Source organism: Lampris incognitus, chromosome 6 (assembly GCF_029633865.1).
Source record: "Lampris incognitus isolate fLamInc1 chromosome 6, fLamInc1.hap2, whole genome shotgun sequence".
Taxonomy (NCBI): domain Eukaryota; kingdom Metazoa; phylum Chordata; class Actinopteri; order Lampriformes; family Lampridae; genus Lampris; species Lampris incognitus.
The window spans coordinates 42,667,696-42,686,584 of record NC_079216.1 but is presented as its reverse complement, the minus strand read 5'-3'; the positions used below and the strand labels follow the sequence as shown (position 1 = coordinate 42,686,584).

Sequence of the window (18,889 nt, the reverse complement as noted above, 5' to 3'; positions counted from 1 at the left end):
TGGGAGGATTGCTGTGACTTGTACATCGGGGAAACTAAACAGACGCTGGCCAAGAGGATGGCACAACACAGGAGAGCTAATACATCAGGCCAGGACTCCACAGTCTACACCCATCTACAGGCCAGTGGCCACTCTTTCAAGGATGAGGATGTGCACATCTTTGATAGGGAAGAACACTGGTTTAAACAGGGATTCAAAGAGGCCATCTATGTGAAGAGGGGACGGCCGTTCCTGAACGGGGGGGCTAAGAGTTCATCTGTCACCATCTTACAATGATGTGATTGCAAACATTCCCAAATCCGCTGTGAATACTACACATGGCCATTGTAACGCTAGTTAATCGTCACGGGAATTTGCATATGAAACTGATCATTGGTTCGGTGGTTATGCCACTGTATAGTTTATAAGGGTGGGGATACCTGCAGTCAGTTGAGACTGACAAGGTCACTTAGATGAGTGATGAAACGTTTTTCTCAAATGCTGTGTCCAGATGAACCGATTCAACTTTCTGTGATTACTGTAGAACAGCGTCCCTGCATATGATGTAGTTTGTAATACATTAGACTTGCCTGCGTTGGCTTTGGTCTGAGGATCTCATTTTTTTCTTTAGATTAGTTTTTGGCATCTTCTGCCTTTATTTGATAGCAACAGTGGAGTGAGAGACAGGGGCGACGACATGCAGCATAGGGCCTGGGCCAGATTTGAACCCAGGTCGTTGCAGTAAGGACTCAGCCTTATGGGGTACACACCCTACCAGGTGAGCCAGTGGGGTGCCCTGAAGGTTTAATTTTTACAAGGGTGCTGAGCTGACGGCACATGCGTGACAATGGTCACTACGCTTTGCTTGTAGTCCGTGAAAATCATTTGTACTAGGTCTATTTGTCTTTGGCTCTTACATCAAACTACACTGGAACACTTCTGTTGTAATATTTTCGGGCCAGCAGAATTACCACATCATAATTAAGTTTCAAGTCAATGAAATAGTGACAAAGTCACAGACTGCGGCTTTAATATCGGCGATGATGTAACGGTCCGCATGCCACCCACACTGTCATACCCTGAGTGAAACGAAAGAATCAGCAAGCGCTGCCGTCTCCTCGCCTCACCCTGCCAGAGTACAGAGTACGCTGCTCTCATCCTTCTCTTGGGTTCTATATTTTTCATGAAATCCAGCATCTGTGGTTTAAATTGCTCTCTTTTGTGTAATCTCACATGACAAACTGCTGCAAGACTTCCCTTATGTCAATGCAAAATATGAGGACGATACGGCAGTATGCTTAAGGTCAGAGTCACATGTTTTGCGAGCTCAATGGTTTATGTGCTGGACTGGCTTTGAAACCATGATTTGTGAATGTGAACAAAAAAAAAAGCTTTTACTCCTGAGGTGCCTTTGAGCAAGGTTCTTAAACCTGAATTGCTCATGTAAAGTGACTGAGTTGTGACAGTAGGGGACATACTGGGAAAATCACGGGTCTGAAAGGAGAAGGAGTGGGAAAAAGAGAAAGCATGCGCAATCAAAAAAAAAAGAAGAAGGGGGGAATGAAAGTCATTTACTCTTCCTTTTTATGCATCCCTGGTGGAGTCAGTGAGAAGGATGTAGTGCCAGAGGATGAGGAGGATGGAGTGCTCCTGGAAGACAGTGCTGCTGCTGGTGTGTGCATCTATCGGGGTCCAGTACACCGCCATCCGCACCTTGAGGGACTCTCTGTCTGGACCCTGTCAGGGAGCCTACCACTGCCGGACCAGAAAACCCCGAGGTAGGCCTCCTCCGCCACCCAGTCTCTCACATACTGCCATGTTAAAAAATAAAATAAAATAAATAACACTGCAAAAAACTGGAATCCGCAATTGCCTCTCTCTTTCTAATGGCCTTCACCAGTGTGTTTTCAGCCAGAAACAGTATAACATTCATCAGTGCCAAGTATACGATTGCATTGTTGAGTAATTCACCTAGCAAATAAAGTCCCCAGCAGAGGGCACACATAAGCATCTCTACATGGTTCAACTGTTGAGAATGAATTAGTCAAGTCAAGTCAAACTTTATTTGTATAGCACATTTCATACACAGGCAACACTATGTGCTTTACTTAAAGTGACAATACAATTGAAACAATCAGAAAAACGCAAATATAGAAAATAAATATCCACATCAACAGGTGTTAGTGCAGTTATACAGGAATCAGAGCAGAATATGCAAATATCAAAATATACAAAATGCACGCACACGCACACACACACATAACACACACACACACACACACACACACACACACACACACACACACCAAGAGCTTAGCTATAGGCTGTTGTGAAAAGTAAGGTTTTGAACCTGCTTTTTTATTATTCAAATTTGACTTTATTCAGACACATTGGTAGGTTGGAATTAATTAGTAATTATTAGTAATAGGCGGCACGGTGGCGCAGTGGTTAGCACGGTCACCTCACAGCAAGAAGGTGCTGGGTTCGAGCCCTGGGGTAGACCAACCTTGGGGGTTGTCCCGGGTCGTCCTCTGTGTGTAGTTTGCATGTTCTCCCCGTGTCTGTGTGGGTTTCCTCCAGGTGCTCTGGTTTCCTCCCACAGTCCAAAGACATGTCGGTCAGGTGACTCGACCATACTAAATTGCCCCTAGGTATGAATGTGTGTGTGTGTGTGGGGCCCTGTTTAATGGCCTGGCGGCCTGTCCAGGGTGTCTCCCGCCTGCCGCCCAGTGACTGCTGGGATAGGCTCCAGCATCCCCGCGACCCTGACAGCAGGATAAGCGGTTCGGATAATGGATGGATTATTAGTAATATATCATAGCAGTTTGGTTAAAAAAACCTGATCTAAGTTTCATCAACAAATCACACATAGCAACATGAAATGGGACAAAGTTTTAGGGGAAGTGAATGACACTCGGCCCCAGGATTCGTTCGGAAGTGAAGTGAAAGAGGAAATGGAATGATGGATCATTAAGCAGAGTGAGAGAGAGAAAAGTAATATCGGAGACTCACTTTGTTATTATCCCCCGATTTATCTCACTTAATCTGTTCCCACAAGCCAACTACAGCCTGCAGGCTTTGAGTGCCTGTGAACAAAAGTAACATCCCCTTTGCAATCAACGGCTCATCAGCAGTAATTACATGTTAGTTATCTGCACTATATTTAGAGATCTGCCTTCTCATAACTCCCCAAGCAGCTACCAGCAGACAGGCAGTTTACTCATGCCTGTTTATGTTCTAAATTATTTACGCTTCATTGCTTGATTCTGTGGTTTACTTTCTCCTAGACTCAAGTTATGATGAAAACTGACTCTATTTCAGTTTAATGACCTTTAATTACTTCTTCTCTGTGCCTGAAATCACTCTGCCAGAAATTTAAATCAGGAAGCGGTCTAAACGGTTGCAACGTTTTTATTTCTAATGCTGCTGTTTGAAAAAAAAAGAAAAAGTGATATGATAGTGTATTATTGTTTGCATAAGTTGAGTGTGCAGAGGGGCTGTGATAACCAATAGAGAGTGTATATTTTGCCAGTGATGCCTGAACTGGAGCCAGTATGTGGTAAAACCCCAGAAAGACTTGTTTTGTGTCCGGGTAGCGTAGCAATCTATTCCGTCGCCGACCAACATCGCCGGTTCAAATCCCCCGTGTTACCTCCGGCTCCTGGTCGCTGCACTAGCACCTCCTCTAGTCAGCCGGGGCGCCTGTTCAGGGGGGAGGGGGGAACTGGGGGGGAATTGCGTGATCCTCCCACACGCTACGCTCCCCCTGGCGAAACTCCTCACTGTCAGGTGAAAAGAAGCGGCTGGCGACTCCACATGTGTCGGCGGAGGCATGTGGTAGTCTGCAGCCCTCCCCAGACAGACAGAGGGGGTGGAGCAGCGACCTGGACGCCTCGGAAGAGTGGGGTAATTGGCCAAGTACAACTGGGGAGAAAAAGGGGGGGAAATCCACAAAAAAACCCCCAAAAACAACTTTTTCCTTTCTTTCTTTCAGACTCAAAGTGGAGAGCCTTGTGTGATGACAGCTGGGTGCCCACAGAGTCTTCTCAGAAACACATCCTACTGTTTGCCACCACACGCAGCGGCTCCTCCTTCACCGGCCAGCTCCTTAACCAGCACCCAGGGGTCTTCTATGTGTTTGAGCCTCTCTATCACGTTCAGCAGGCCTTCACCAACTCGAGCAGCAGACTACGTCGAACGCTGGACCGTCGGGCCCTGCTGGGGGCTTACAGAGATCTCCTCCTCAACCTTTACACATGTGACCTGCGCTTCATAGAGAACTACATCCGCCCTGAGCCTCAGGATCACGTCACAGGCGCCTTCTTCCGCCGCAGCTCCAGCCACGCCCTCTGCTCCCCCCCCGTGTGCCCTGAAGGTGCGGCTCGGATAGCGAAGGGCTCACCCGATGAAATCTGGTGCCCTAAGCAATGTGGGGCACTAAACCTCACCCTGGCTTCTTTGTCCTGTCTGTCTAGGGGAAACGTTGCCATAAAGACAGTACGGGTACCGGAAGTGGGGGACCTGCGCACCCTGACTGAGGATCCTCGACTGGACCTAAAGATTATCCATCTGGTGCGGGACCCCAGGGCCATCCTCGCCTCACGAATGATGGCGTTCTCCGATCAGTTTCGCGCCTGGAAAGTATGGAACGCCACAGGACGGCAGCCACGATATGTGGACCTGTCCCAGATCACTACTACCTGCAAAGACATGTTGGCCTCAACAGAGACAGGCCTCCAAAGGCCGACATGGTTACGGGGCCGCTACCTACTGGTACGGTACGAGGACCTGGCCTTCAACCCCATGGAGAAAGCCACTGAAATATACAGGTTCGTGGGTTTGGAGATGGGGGACAGGGTGCGGTCATGGATTGCGCATAACACCAACAGCAATGGATCGCCTCCATCTGAGTGGAACTACAGGTACTCCACCACCAGAGACTCCCGAGTGACAGCAGAGACCTGGAGGCTTCGTCTGGGCTTCGATATAGTCAGGACTTTACAGGATTTGTGTAATGATACCCTTACCCTCCTGGGTTACAAGCAGGTCCACTCTCTGGCCGAGCTTAGAAACATCTCCCTTAGTTTAGTGGAACCGAGGACCTTTCAACCCATGCGATGAAATTTGTCGATTTAATGAAAGTTGTATTTATTTTTTTGTTTACTTCTAATGTCATAGTCTGATAGTATTCTTAATTTCTGGTGACTTGATTGTGAAAAAAATTGATGTGATTATTATGTCTTGTTTTCTTTTAAATTGCCTCAAACTTCTGATGACAACTTTTTTATCATCACCTGTATTTTCAAACATGGCTTTGTACTGGGCATTAAACGTGCCCCGTTTCAAGGGGATGTGATGTCACAGGAACAATTTTTGACAAACCAGTACAAAATAAAGGTTATTATTGTGGGAGTTCAGGAATGGGGAGACGGAGAGATCGAGTCGAGTCAATTCCGTTTACTCACCACACAAAACGACACCGATACAGCACAATCTCTCGTGGCAACCAGCTAACCGCTAGCTAGGCTGAATGTCTGCCTTAAAGGGGCAGCAGCCCTTGGTGAATCTACCCTCATTTGTGTATCACCACAATATCACCATAGGTTTTTGAATGTACTATCCATCCATTAGCTGAACTGCTTATCCTGCTCTCAGGGTCGCGGGGATGCTGGAGCCTATTCCTGCAGTCATTGGGCAGCAGGTGGAGAGACACCCTGGACAGGCCATCACAGGGCCGTAAAAGTTAGCCAAAGCGGTGACGCAGTTGTTCAACCGCAATTCATTTCACCTATTATCCGAACCGCTTGTCCTGCTGTCAGGGTCGCGGGATGCATTGGTACTACTCTGCACAAATGCATTGGTACTACTCTGCACAAATGCATTGGCACTACTCTGCACAAATGCATTAGTACTACTCTGCACAAATAATATGCTGTATTCTTGACCTGCCTAAAAATACCATAGACACGAAATACTACGGAGTTTGTCTTTTTTCCCCTCTTGTTGGATCTTTTAGCTGTATGTTATTTAATGTTTTATTCGTCCATTGTTTTTTCCTCCATTCTTTTTCTTTTTTTTTGATTCTTCCCCCTTTTTCTCCCCAATTGCACCCGTCCAATTACCCCACTCTTCCGAGCCATCCCGGTCACTGTTCCACGCCCTCTGCCGATTCAGGAGGGCTGCAGACTACCACATGCCTCCTCCGATACATGTGGAGTCGCCACCCGCGTCTCCTCACTTGACAGTGAGGAGTTTCACCAGGGGGACGTGGCGCATGGGAGGATCACGCTATTGCCCCCCAGTTCCCCCTCCCCCCGAACAGGCGCCCCGACCGACCAAAGGAGGCGCTAGTGCAGCAATCAGGACACATACCCACATCCGGCTTCCCACCCGCAGACACGGCCAATTGCGTCTGTAGGGACGCCCGGCGAGGCCGGAGGTAACACGGGGATTTGGACAGGCGTTCCCCGTGTTGGTAAGCAACGGAATAGACTGCTACACTACCAGGACGCCCCTAAAATTTTGCTATATAAATAAAATGTTGCTAGCTTTGCTTACTTTCCCCCCATTCTTTAATCGCCCCCCTCCCCCAGAATTTCTCAAACTTTAATTTTTAAAGAACATTGCAGAAAGAAAAGGCAATTGTGACGTCATTCTAACCTCAAGTAAAGCAACAGGGATGTTTTCGAGGTGAGACACACAGCAGAGGAGTAGGGTTTATTTGTAAAACGAAAATTGCAGGGCTTGCGTGTCGATGGTCTCTAATGCATTTCGGAGAAGGATTTAAATGTCATGTGTGGTAGGTGGAAAGTCTGTGCTGAGTCAGTGCACAGCGGCTCAATCTGCAGCATAAATGCACAGAGAGGACAATGTAATAAATGTCATTTTGTTTCCACTGTGTGTCTTTAACAATAGTGCTGTCGCCATGAAAACGTGTAGGTTTTATGTACTCGATATCTTTTGGCATCTTTGTCAGCGTCACTATACTGTTCATGATTTCCATTTCTTTTAAAATAAACTCTTCATATCATCACTGTGCCTGATACATGTCTGCCGCATGGTATTGAAATATCTGCAAAAATACACATGTGGAGCAATTCTCATTCATTTATCATTTATTATCACCGATTGAATTTTAACTGTAGATCTCCTTTGAGCTAGATTGTTAAATTTGCTGATGTGAAGAAAGGAAGGGATAACTTGTCAATTCCAGAGTAAAAACCCTGAATATCAATTTGATAGACTAAACATTTTACTTAAACATGTAATTAAGATGGTGCCTAAAAGATGAGAGAGACAGAGTGGTGTTATCAGGCATAACCTGCAACTGCTACGGACGGCAGCGTATACCTCATAGCACACAGATGAGGCAGGTTCTCTGCCAGTCGGCCCATTTGTAATTGGCCTTTGCGTCTAAACAGAGAGAGGAAGCGTGCCATCTCCAGACACCAGCCCATTTATTTCCGAGCAGCGCTGCTCTCCTGAGATAAATGCTCAAAGTAGTTTCTGAGGAAGAGCTCATTGCATGAATCATTGCAGAGCCATTGATTGACCGCGATTTCCTCCTCTTCCAGACGCGAGCATTGCGTCTTCCCATCCCACCAAGTTGGTAAATGCATCCCCTTAAGAGCTGTGTGCATCACTGTCAAAGCTGAGGAAAAGCACACCAGAATAAAGAAAGATGCTTTAAGTGTAAATGGAACAGCCGCGGTCCTCTTTGAGGACTACTACATCTGATGAAGCCAAATTCTCCTTTTGGTAATGTATTTTTACACCACTCTTCTTCCCATCCATCCTACAGATGCCCCATAGCTTCTGACACCAGAGATATTGCCGCACTGCCTGGAGAATAGATCTAGAGATCCGGCTAAAGAGAAAGAGGATTTAGGATGCATTGAGAAAAGAGGCGCCATCTTTCTTTGAACTTAATCTGCGAGGCTATACAAACTGGCCATGAAGCAAGGGTTTATGACACCCACGGAGACGCTGCATTGGCCTTTCAATCCCCATCCTGACACAAATCTGCAAGTGACCTGAGTCAGCTGAGAGCTAATTACCCATCTCTTCACACTCTATACCAGCGACCGCTTCTTGTCTCCTTAACCGTGCTGACAAATATGGGTCATACCGACATGGCAGACTAACACTGCCATCAAATGCGATATTGATATTGGGAAGTGGAAACGTAATATGTTCATGAGCATAAGTGATGAATTTAGTAACTTTGTGTGTGTGTGTGACAGAGAGACAGAGAGAGAGAGAGAGAGAGAGAGAGAGAGAGAGAGAGAGAGAGAGAGAGAGAGAGAGAGAGAGAGAGAGAGAGAGAGTTACTTGGAACAGTACAGCCTTTGTTCCCTGCTCTAGTTCAGAATAAATACAGATGGCCAACAGAAGTGCTGGATTTTATGCAAAAAAAACCAAAACCTGTGAAAAAGTTCTTCGAAGACAGTCATTATTTCAGTGAATTTGAAGACAAAAGCCATGAAATGTCTCACTTATTTCCCTTTATGTCAATATGTTACACACAACAATCAATGTTGAAAGAGAGTCAGTGATCAGACTTGTGTTTTTTTTGCTACAATGTTTTAATTTCCTTTGAATCAAGACAATTTAGTATGGCTGATTCACCTGACTTATACATGTCTTTGGACTGTGGGAGGAAACCGGAGCACTTGGCAGAAACCCACGCAGACACGGGGAGAACATGCAAACTCCACACAGACGACGACCCCGGACAATCCCCAAGGTTGGACTACCCCAGGACCTTCTTGCTGTGAGGCGATCACGCTAACCACTGCGCCACCGTGCCACCTAAATTGTCCCTAGGTGCATGTGTGTGTTTGTGTGTGTGTGTTTGCCCTGTGATGGACTGGCGGCCTGTCCACGGTGTCTCCCCGCCTGCCGCCCAATGACTGCTGGGATAGGCTCCAGCATCCCCGCGACCCTGAGAGCAGGCTAAGTGGCTTGGATAATGGATGGATGGATGAATCAAGACAAATTTCTCATTTACAAAACCAAGACTGAATCCAATGACCTCCTTGTACAAAGCTTTTTTTTAAAGTCACAGGAAACAGAGCAGAGTTTTGATGCACACATCACATACCAATTCCCAAATTTGGGTAATCCATGTGTAACCGAGCATTCATATCCACCATTACGTGCCTTTTTGACCTTCCAGCTCAACCATTTACTGCTCCAATGACAGCAGAGTCCGCTGTGCTACATAAAAATAATTCCCCACCCCACTCCACCACAGGCTGTTATCACCAGCCTTAACCATTCTTTGATCCTAATGAGGCACGGGAGCAGAGGAGGCTGTAGGACGTCCTTGGAGACGCCTCTCCGGCTGCAGGTGTGTCATCCAGGTTCATTATCCCATGGTCAATTTTTTATGGCCCTTATCTGGGCACATAGCCAGGAAGCTGGCAAATTATGAGCTCACGTGCATACAATCCAGTACTTGAGCAGGGCATGCGACTACAAATGGTGCATTAATGACACGAGGTTTACAAAAACATGCATTTATCACATTTTTAAGCTTTGTCGTAAACTTGGTGCCTGATTTTGTGTCTGTGCTGTGCACATTTTTGTGTGTCCATATGTAATAAGTGTGTGTGTGTGTGTGTGTGTGTGTGTGTGTGTGTGTGTGTGTCTGTGTGTGTGTGTGTGTGTGTGTGTGTGTGTGTTCCGCTAAAGGGACTGTATGCCAAATATAGGAATTTGATTTGTGGGTTTGGCAAAGGTGACACTCAACGGCCAAGAGGGTAAGAACAAAATGCACTGTTTGGGGAACATCACAGATTACACTCTTCCAGGAAAACATTGATTTAAAGAAAGGTCATAGGCTTGGGAAAAAGGAACGCATATTGACAGTACAATTAAAATGATTTGAGAAATGTGTTGTTAGTGAAAGACAAGACTGTGTTCATACTGCAGGTCTTAATGCGTAATTGCAATTTTTTACTCAGATTCAGCTTTTCTTGTCTCAATGCTTACATTCATTTTTGAGCGTGACTTATATTTGACATCAATGCCAACAGACCTTCATCCTGAAAGAAACTAAAACATATAATCAGCCATTTGCGCCCTTGAGTTTCGCTTGAACGGAGTCGCCCCATATAGATATTAAATCAGTGGATTTGCTGCCTTTCCGCTGACTTTCCCATGTTTCCAGTCTGATCTAGCTGAGCCGCTGAACTATTAAATCCGTCATTGCAGAGTGATGACAACAGAGATCTGTGCCATAGACTGCAACATAAAATCTACATGAATTTCAATTTTACCATTCAGACTACATGGCTGTATGTCAGATGTGCATCTTATCTAGGACCGCAAAGGACCACCCACATCAGAATTGATGCATTTTCGCAAGCTTTTGGGGTTCACACTGTTCTTAAAAAGTCTTATTGGTGACTCACTTTAAGATAAATGGCAAATCAAGTTCAAGTGTACTGACTGTAGTGTGTCCGACTTGTACCCACTGTGAAAAACATACTTATGGGCATCTAGGTGGCGTGGTGGTCTATTCCGTACCAACACGGGAATTGCCGGTTCCAATCCCTGCGTTACCTCCGGCTTGGTCGGGCGTCCCTATAGACACAATTGGCCGTGTCTGTGGGTGGGAAGTCAGATGTGGGTATGTGTCCTGGTCGCTGCATTAGCGCCTCCTCTGGTTGGTCGGGGCACCTGTTTATGGGGGAAGGGGAACTGAGGGGAATAGCATCATCCTCTCACGCACTATGTGCCCCTGGTGAAACTCCTCACTGTTAGGTGAAAAGAAGCAGCTGGCGACTCTACATGTATCGGAGGAGACGTGATAGTCTGCAGCCCTCCCTGGATCGGCAGAAGGGGTGGAGCAGCGACCGGGACTGCTCGGAAGAATGGAGTAATTGGCCAGGTACAATTGGGAAGAAAAAGGGGGGAAATTCCAAAAAAAAAGAAAAAAGAAAAACATATTTAATCTACTATGTCTCACAATGGTTTACTGCTGGTGACTTCTGGGCCCATTAAAGTTCAAAAAGTCTATTGTAAAAAGTGAAATTGAAAAGAATACATATCTAAGCAGTGGACAAAATAAAGAACAGTAAAGCTTGCCAAGCTTTTCCTCGACATGGCCACTGATCCCAGAAGCTCTGGCACTAACGGTTTGCATTCTTCACTCGCCTCACTGGGAGCAAAGTACACCATTTATGGAGATATTAAGGAGCATTTAAGACAGAATGAAACCACTAGGAGCCTCAGTATCTTTTTCAAGCCACATGGGCTCTGGGCACACATTTGCTTCTGTCACACTCATCACTCAAACGTTGTTATTTTTCCCTTGCACATATCAGACCTAAGCACCCCCCCCCCATACACACCTACTGTACCATACTGTATGTCCTAGTCTTTAGACACCCATACCCTTCTCTATCATGGTCTCTTGCTCTCCTCTCGCTCTCCCCAGTGCTGATGCTGATCCACACAAAAGTGTGTCTTCTTTTTTTCAAAGATACCCAGCACCTTCAGGCTAGCCTGTCATATATTTTACAGCCAAAGTTTTTATATTGATGTTTTGCTCCCCTGTGAGCTTAGTCATGTACAGTCTATTGTGTTTTCCACAGTTCCTAATAAGGGGCCTTTTCATGAAGAACATCAGAAGGCCAGTCTGCAGAGTTGCATCTTCAATACAACTCCTTGAGGTGACTGCAGGCAGCCTGTCAAACTCAGCACCGTCAGCAATATCACACACTGCAATTTACAGACATAAGTGAACCTTTAACAATGTATGCAAGCACTTCATATATACCTATGAACACACTAGAAGCCTTTTTTCCCCCAAAGGTTAACAGCAGCTACCCATAAAAAACAGCAAATGCAGCTGTTACTGAGGTTGCAGTTCTCTATTAACTGTTGGCTGGATCTAAATTGTGGATTCATATCTTTAGAATAATTAAATGCTCAATTGATCTTCTCCCTTTATTGGTCTATTGAGTGGAAAACACACTCTGAGTGTGATTGTTAAATTGTTCTTATATTGCTACAGGCAATTAGGCTTATTACAATTTCAATGTAATGGGCCTAATAAAATGCAATTTTGAATAGCGTCTATGTCTATATTTTAAGTGAGGTATGAGCTATTTTGAGTCTTTTGTGACAAACAGCAAAGCTTTTTATCAAACTCTTTAAAAAAGGTACTTAAATTTATGTTAAGGGGCACAGTGTACTCAAAATATTTAAAGGGATTTAAAAATTAACATTTGTCTTGACAGTGAAAAGTGGATAAAGCATCCATTTGGAATGAAAACAAGTAAAGAAAGGAAAGATTCAATCGACTGTGCCTCGTGGTTCCACAAAGACAGCAATATAATTGGGAGCTGAATTACATATGGACATTTATACTCTACAGATTCTCCATAGCTTCATTAAAGCAGTGGCATTTAGAGTTGCCTGGGCTGATTATTGTAAAAAACAATTTTTTTTTCTTTCAAAAAAGGTATAACGGGTGCATGCGTGCACTTTGAAAGACGTGTGAATCTCAATAGTCCAAATATTGTTGTTCTAAATCAGATATAGAATGAATAGAGTGGCGAATGTCAGATGGCGAATGGTTCACTGTCCTTAACCCCATTTTATTTTATATTTTTTCATCATTCATTCATACATTCGAAAAGCAATGTTGCCTCTGTGTTGACACAGGGAAAAGCCACCTTTTTTCTGCAAGTTAAATGCAATGCACATTAAATATGAAGCAGTAATTTGCTCACAGTGAAGCTATTGCTAACAAATACTAATTGTTGACAATCAAAAATGTCAAAGTTTGGGGCGTCCGGTGGCATGGTGGTCTATTCCGCTGCCTACCAACATGGGGATCGCCAATTTGAATCCCCGTGTTACCTCTGGCTTGGTCGGGCGTCCCTACAGACACAATTGGCCGTGTCTGCAGGTGGGAAGCGGGATGTGGGTATGTGTCCTGGTCGCTGCACTAGCGCCTCATCTGGTTGGTCGGTGTGCTTGTTCAGGGGGGAGGGGGAACTGGGGGGAATAGAGTGATCCTCCCACGCACTACGTCCCCCTGGCGAAACTCTTCACTGTCAGGTGAAAAGAAGTGGCTGGCGACTCCACATGTATCGGAGGAGGCATGTGGTAGTCTGCAGCCCTACCTGAATCAGCAGAGGGGGTGGAGCAGTGACTGGGATGGCTTGGAAGACTGGGGTAATTGACCGGACATAATTGGGGAGAAAAAGGGGGAAAATTCCAGAAAAAAAGTCAAAATTCATAAGAGTGCCAGTATTAGACAGATTTGACTCAAAGAACATAATCAGTTGGGTGGCCACCAGCATGACCTCAGAATGGAGGATGAAAAGACAAAGACAAAAGACAAACAAAACAAATATCACATTTTTTGATTTAAACTAATTCCAAGCCACATGCTTTAAAGGTGTGCAAAAATGTGTCTGGAAAAGGGTCTGGCTGGATGGAGGACAAATGAGTTCAAAACCAGATTGTCCGGCTCAAATCCAGACATCTGATCACTCCATAGGTAGTCACCTTAAAGTTGCAATCTTGAAGATTACTGTTACATTGTTTTTTGACATTCACTTTCAATTCATCCGCCACAACACAGAAAAATTGAGCGTTTGTTTTGCTTATCCTCTCTGACGGACCAACCACTGCTGGACGACATTAAACACATAACGACATATGTGGTACTTTGGGGTTTTGGTGGGAATGTCGCCACAGACACAAGTTTGTATTTCGTTGTAGTACCGCAAATGCAAGTGCTCTCGTCAGAGTGGCTGAGAGAATCTTTGAGATTGCCATTTCAAATATGCCATCCGTAGTTTTTTATATTAGAAATATATTTGACACTTTTTTCTAGCTGGCATTTTTGTAGCAAAAACCATTCAGTGTATTAGCCTAATGTTCTGCAATTGCTCCGTTTTATGCTCTTTTTCATTGGTGCCCACAGGTCTGCCATTCCCAACTACTATTCAGATGTAATGGCGCACCCACGGTGGACACACAGAAGATGTGTTGAGTCTACCACAAAAAGAAAAGAAGAAGAACTTGTGTGATGAAAGCTGAAGATGATGTGGAAGAGCAAGCTTAGGTGCTAAAATACGAAGGTAAACATTATCCAGCATCTAATTAGGTTTAATTAAATATTTGAAATAGCCTGATATGTTCTTCGATATTATTGTGTTGGAGGACATTATTGAACAATAATTTTTGTCCAAAACATGCACACTACTGTTGATTATCCTACTGGTGTAACACCAAAATCTGTGACTGTCAACAATTGTGACCTGCATGTGATCGGTTTCTGTGCATTTAGGATCACATTAGTTTAGAACGCAAGTCTGGGATTTGTGATTTGAAAACAATTTGTTGTGATGAACAAATGATGCCAACTCCCCCAAAACTTACTAAATTAAGTATATACCCACTTCAACCCTGTGTGAAACATATATTGGGCTATTAAGGGAGATATAGTTTTGTTTTTTGTTTATTTTTTTTAATTTTGAGATACTTTATTGATCCCTGTAGGGAAATTACACTGCATTTAACCCATCCTAGCTGTGTAGCTAGGAGCAGTGGGCAGCCGCCGTGCAGCACCTGGGGACCAACTCCAGTTTGTCTTGCCATGCCTCGGTCCGGGACACAAACAGGAATATTAACCCTAACATGCATGTCTTTTTGATGGTGGGGGAAACCGGAGCACCTGGAGAAAAACCACCGCAGACACAGGAAGAACATGCAAACTCCACAGAGAGGATGACACCAAAGGTTGGACAACCCCGGGGTTCGAACCCTGGACCTTCTTGCTGTGTGGCAACAGTGCTAACCACTGCGCCACCATACCACAAATGCAAATGGAAAAACATAATGTGAATTCTGGTGTATGAACTATTCACCATATTACAGCTGAATTGTGTCCTACAAAGTGATGATGTGGCTGGGCACTCTATATACAATACTGTAATTTGGAACATTTTCCTGGGCACTTCACAAAGTTTTTACCCTAACCACTCCAGCTCTGACTTTCTGTATTGGATTAAAACTGCTGTTGTTCATGACTCATTCAATCATCATGTTATATCTCTCTCCCTTACCAGGGTTGGGCTTCCCAAAAGACTGCTACCCTCAATACAGTCTCTCTTTGAGATGCTTCTGCAAAATCCAGCCAAAATCTCTTCAAATGATCTACGCTTAGATGTTGTAGATGTGGATGTTTCCTCCTGTCCCACCCCTCCCCACTTAGCATCTTACTCTTCCTTGCCTTTTCAACTTTACTTTCAAAATAGCATCGGTAAGTTGTTATTTTTTCCGTGATCTCCATTTTTATGGAAGTGTTTTACATAAGGATGGTAGAAGAGTGATATGATGCGTGGGCCACTATCACGGAGGCGATGGGAGGGAGGTGTGAACACAAACCCATGGGGCTAAGCCAATTACCCATCACACCATTCAACCCATGCTTGTATTCTGAGCTCAGCAGTCCAGTCCTTCAAAAATAGAGCAGCTGAAGGTTTGAAGTAGGGTTTTTTTTGTGTGCAAATACCCACACAACCACACACTTTATCTCATATTTGTCTCTCTTTCCTAATATTTCAATTGAATGTATTTTACACTGAATACTTTTCGTCTCACTGTTTTTTTCTTTTGGATAAAGGTATACGAGAACTGTCAGCAGTTCCTCAGTGAATTCCCAACTACCCCTTATTTTCAGACTCATACATAATTCATCAACAAAGGCAACTGAAAAGAGCTGCACCTAGCTTGGTAAAATGCCCCCAATAGCTTCTCCGTTTGGTTTAATTTGAATATATTCCAGGACTGGGCAGCTAAGACACCCAATTTCAACATATATCAAAATATGGAGGAAAAAAACGGAGACAGTCAGAAGCCTTAGTAAAAAAAAAAAAAAACCAAACCAAGAAAAAAACCCCCAGCTTGAATTACTTAACTGACCTACCTATCATCTTTTCGGGTATCTTCAGTTTCTTTTAATAATATTGTTCACTGTGGCAGTGCAAACATGTAATCCAAGTGTTCCATTTTATATGGTTTGGATTTGGAAAATATTTTGAGAGGGTTTTGTCCATCTTTTCATAAACTATTGCTGGTTCATCATCGCTGTTGTAGTTTTGCTTTTAAACCCGTGAGGCCAAATACTTCATTGCGCCTCTCCCCCTTTCTCCTCCATTCTTCTCTCTCTCTCCCTCCTTCCTTTTGTTTCTCGTCACAGTTTTGATCCCATCGGTACCTCAGGGCTGACATGTCTGCTGATGCTAACAAATGACTGGCGTCCCCCCCTGACAGCGAGTCCATCTGTCTGTGTCAGAGTAATTGAATTTCATAAATATAATCAGAGGGGTCTGTTGTGAAAGGGCCTGTACTTTGGTCTCCTCTGATTCACAGCCCTGTATTTTTTGGACACGCAACAGATACTGCCTGGGACCAAATTAACAAAGAGGTGCACATGCAGAACAAAACACATGTAAGCCAGCTGACATTTAATGCACCCGACTGGCCTGTTTGGTGTACCATAAATACAAAACAACAGGGAAGGGATTCGGCCTTACTCTTTACCTTAAAATCTAATGGGGAGTGGAAGTCACTGGCAGAAACACTCAGGTTTGGCTTGGTGGTTAATAGATTGCACTATTGTCTTCCCACACAGGAGGCCCGGCATTTTTCTGTGGGTTGAGAAGTAATAGTTCTTAAAAATTTCCTCCAAATAAATTTGACACAAAGCAAATCAATGAATACAAAGCTGGCAGTACACAGCAAATAGTGAAAAAACAAAAAACAACCCCCCCAGCAACTTTAAAGCAGTTGACGAAATGCCCTACCTTCACACCATTCACACCGCAGCATGCCTTCATTATCTCCTAAAAGCAGGACAGTAGTATTCCCAGTGCCCAACACGTGCAAATTCGACAAATTTCAAAGAGCCCATCCTTAACTATGTGCTGATGAAGATGCTCCTAAAGAAACACATGCTCAATAAAAAACTCTAATTAGCTGTTAAATGTGCCAAGCCTTGACCTCAGAATCTCCCTCAGAGGAGTAGCTAATCCCTTTTGATGCAGTTCGAGGAAAAATTGATCCAGAGGCCCACTTCGTTTTGGACCATGAGAACACAATCGACCAAGGCATTCAGAGCATCCATTTAGTCAAACACCAAACTTACTTCAGAGGGTTTTTTTCTCTTGCTTTTTTATTTTATTTTAAACCCCATCGCAGCTCAGTGGGCGAAGATGGTAAATAAGATTCAACTGACAGGGTTTCAGACTTTCTTGATGACTGCAATCTAATTAGGGACAATGAAGGCCTTGAAAATGCCTTTGACGTTAGCATACCCAACAGGAGATTATCTCTCCCTACAACTGACAAGAGCAGAGAAGCAGAGCGAGATCAGGGGTCTCCTGATTTGACTACAAGTTGGAAGAGTTTGTGTGACTTTGGGGTAATAATACTGTCATATTGCTCCACATATTAGCAAACTTTACAGACCTATCTGAAATTATGAAATGATATGATTCCAGTTGACACCTAAAAGGAAAACAAGGATAGATACTGCTATATAGGCAAAGCACAACTTTAATTAGCCCTTTTTGGGACCAGCACAAACCAGTGCATGGATGCTAGTCCCATGGGTGTGCATTGACAATTTTGTGAAAAACTTGCTGTGTGCCCTTTGCAGCACTTTTGATTTGGATTGAGCAAGGTTTCACAAGCAAAATTCGCCAATCTGATAAGCTTTGAAAGTCCTTGAACCATTTCCCGTTTTTCTCAGTGTTACATATTGTTTTAAAATATTTGTAATAAAGTATGACACCTTACCTGTGTGTGGCTTGTCCTAGTCTACTTTCATATGCATAAGGATGCTCCTGTTCTTCATCCAAGCCTCATTTTTTTAAACCTGCAAGAAAAGGAACACGGTCTTCCCCATAGAGAGGCTTTTTACTATTTCCCTTTGTTACCATTTTAAAGGAAATATTTTCTTTTCATCCAGCATAATGCCCATGGTGATAATGAAAACATAATATCAGGTTAATGTTTCCCCAGTGTACAGTAAAGAGCTGAAGAAGAACAGGAGCATCCATGTTGAGAGATTCATTTGAAAGTAGACTTGGGCAAGCCATACAAAGGTGAGATTTTTTAATTTATGACAAATATTTTCAAACAATATGTTTCACGCAGGTAACAGAATAGGGTTCAAGAGTTTTAGAAAGCATATAAGTGTCGCAAATGGCGGAAAACGAGTTTTCCAGGGAACTGTCAATGTATTTTCATGGGACTAGTACCCACATAGTGATTTGTGCTAGTCCCAAATGGGACTTAACGGTTGTGTGACTTTGTTGTGGACAGAACAATATGAGATCGTTGTCTAAAGTTTGTAATTGGGAGTAGGTATAGTATTGTCTGCACATTTTCATTTGAGTGGCTAACGGTACCTGTACATAATATTGTAGCGAATACGGGAGGCAACCATAGGAACTGCCGCGGCCGGGACGCGAACCCGTATCAACCGCACCGCGTGAGACATCGCTAACCGGCAGTCGAAAGGTCAGTGATGTCTCCCACGGTGCGGGCGATACGGGTTCGCGTCCCGGCCGCGGCAGTTCCTATGGTTGCTTCCCGAATTCACTACAATATAGATATCCAAACTAAACATTTGACATTGTAAAATAGATGCCTTTGAAGGAGTTCAACAGAGCGAAAGTGAGCCCAAAAAAGCAAAGCTGACACATCAGAAACACATGTTTTATCAAAAGATTGATTTGTTTGAGCATGTTAAAGATGATAGAGCACATCTTACTTGCATCTCTTTCCATTGCATTCAGTGTTGCCAACTCTTTTCCAATGAAAGTAGCTTGCACTAGCTCCAAAAGTCGCTAAAGGCAAATCCCCGAGATAC

General features: G+C 44.0%; 1 protein-coding gene across 1 annotated transcript; it reads left to right on the top strand.

Annotated features, from left to right (window-relative positions):
* The first annotated feature begins 1,618 nt into the window (after window positions 1-1,618).
* On the top strand, window positions 1,619-5,100 carry si:ch73-62b13.1 (Carbohydrate sulfotransferase 1-like). Its single transcript, XM_056282577.1, has 2 exons — window positions 1,619-1,757; window positions 3,974-5,100. The coding sequence occupies exons 1-2, from the start codon at window positions 1,619-1,621 to the stop codon at window positions 5,098-5,100; spliced, it is 1,266 nt and encodes a 421-aa protein (XP_056138552.1).
* The last annotated feature ends 13,789 nt before the right edge of the window (window positions 5,101-18,889 follow it).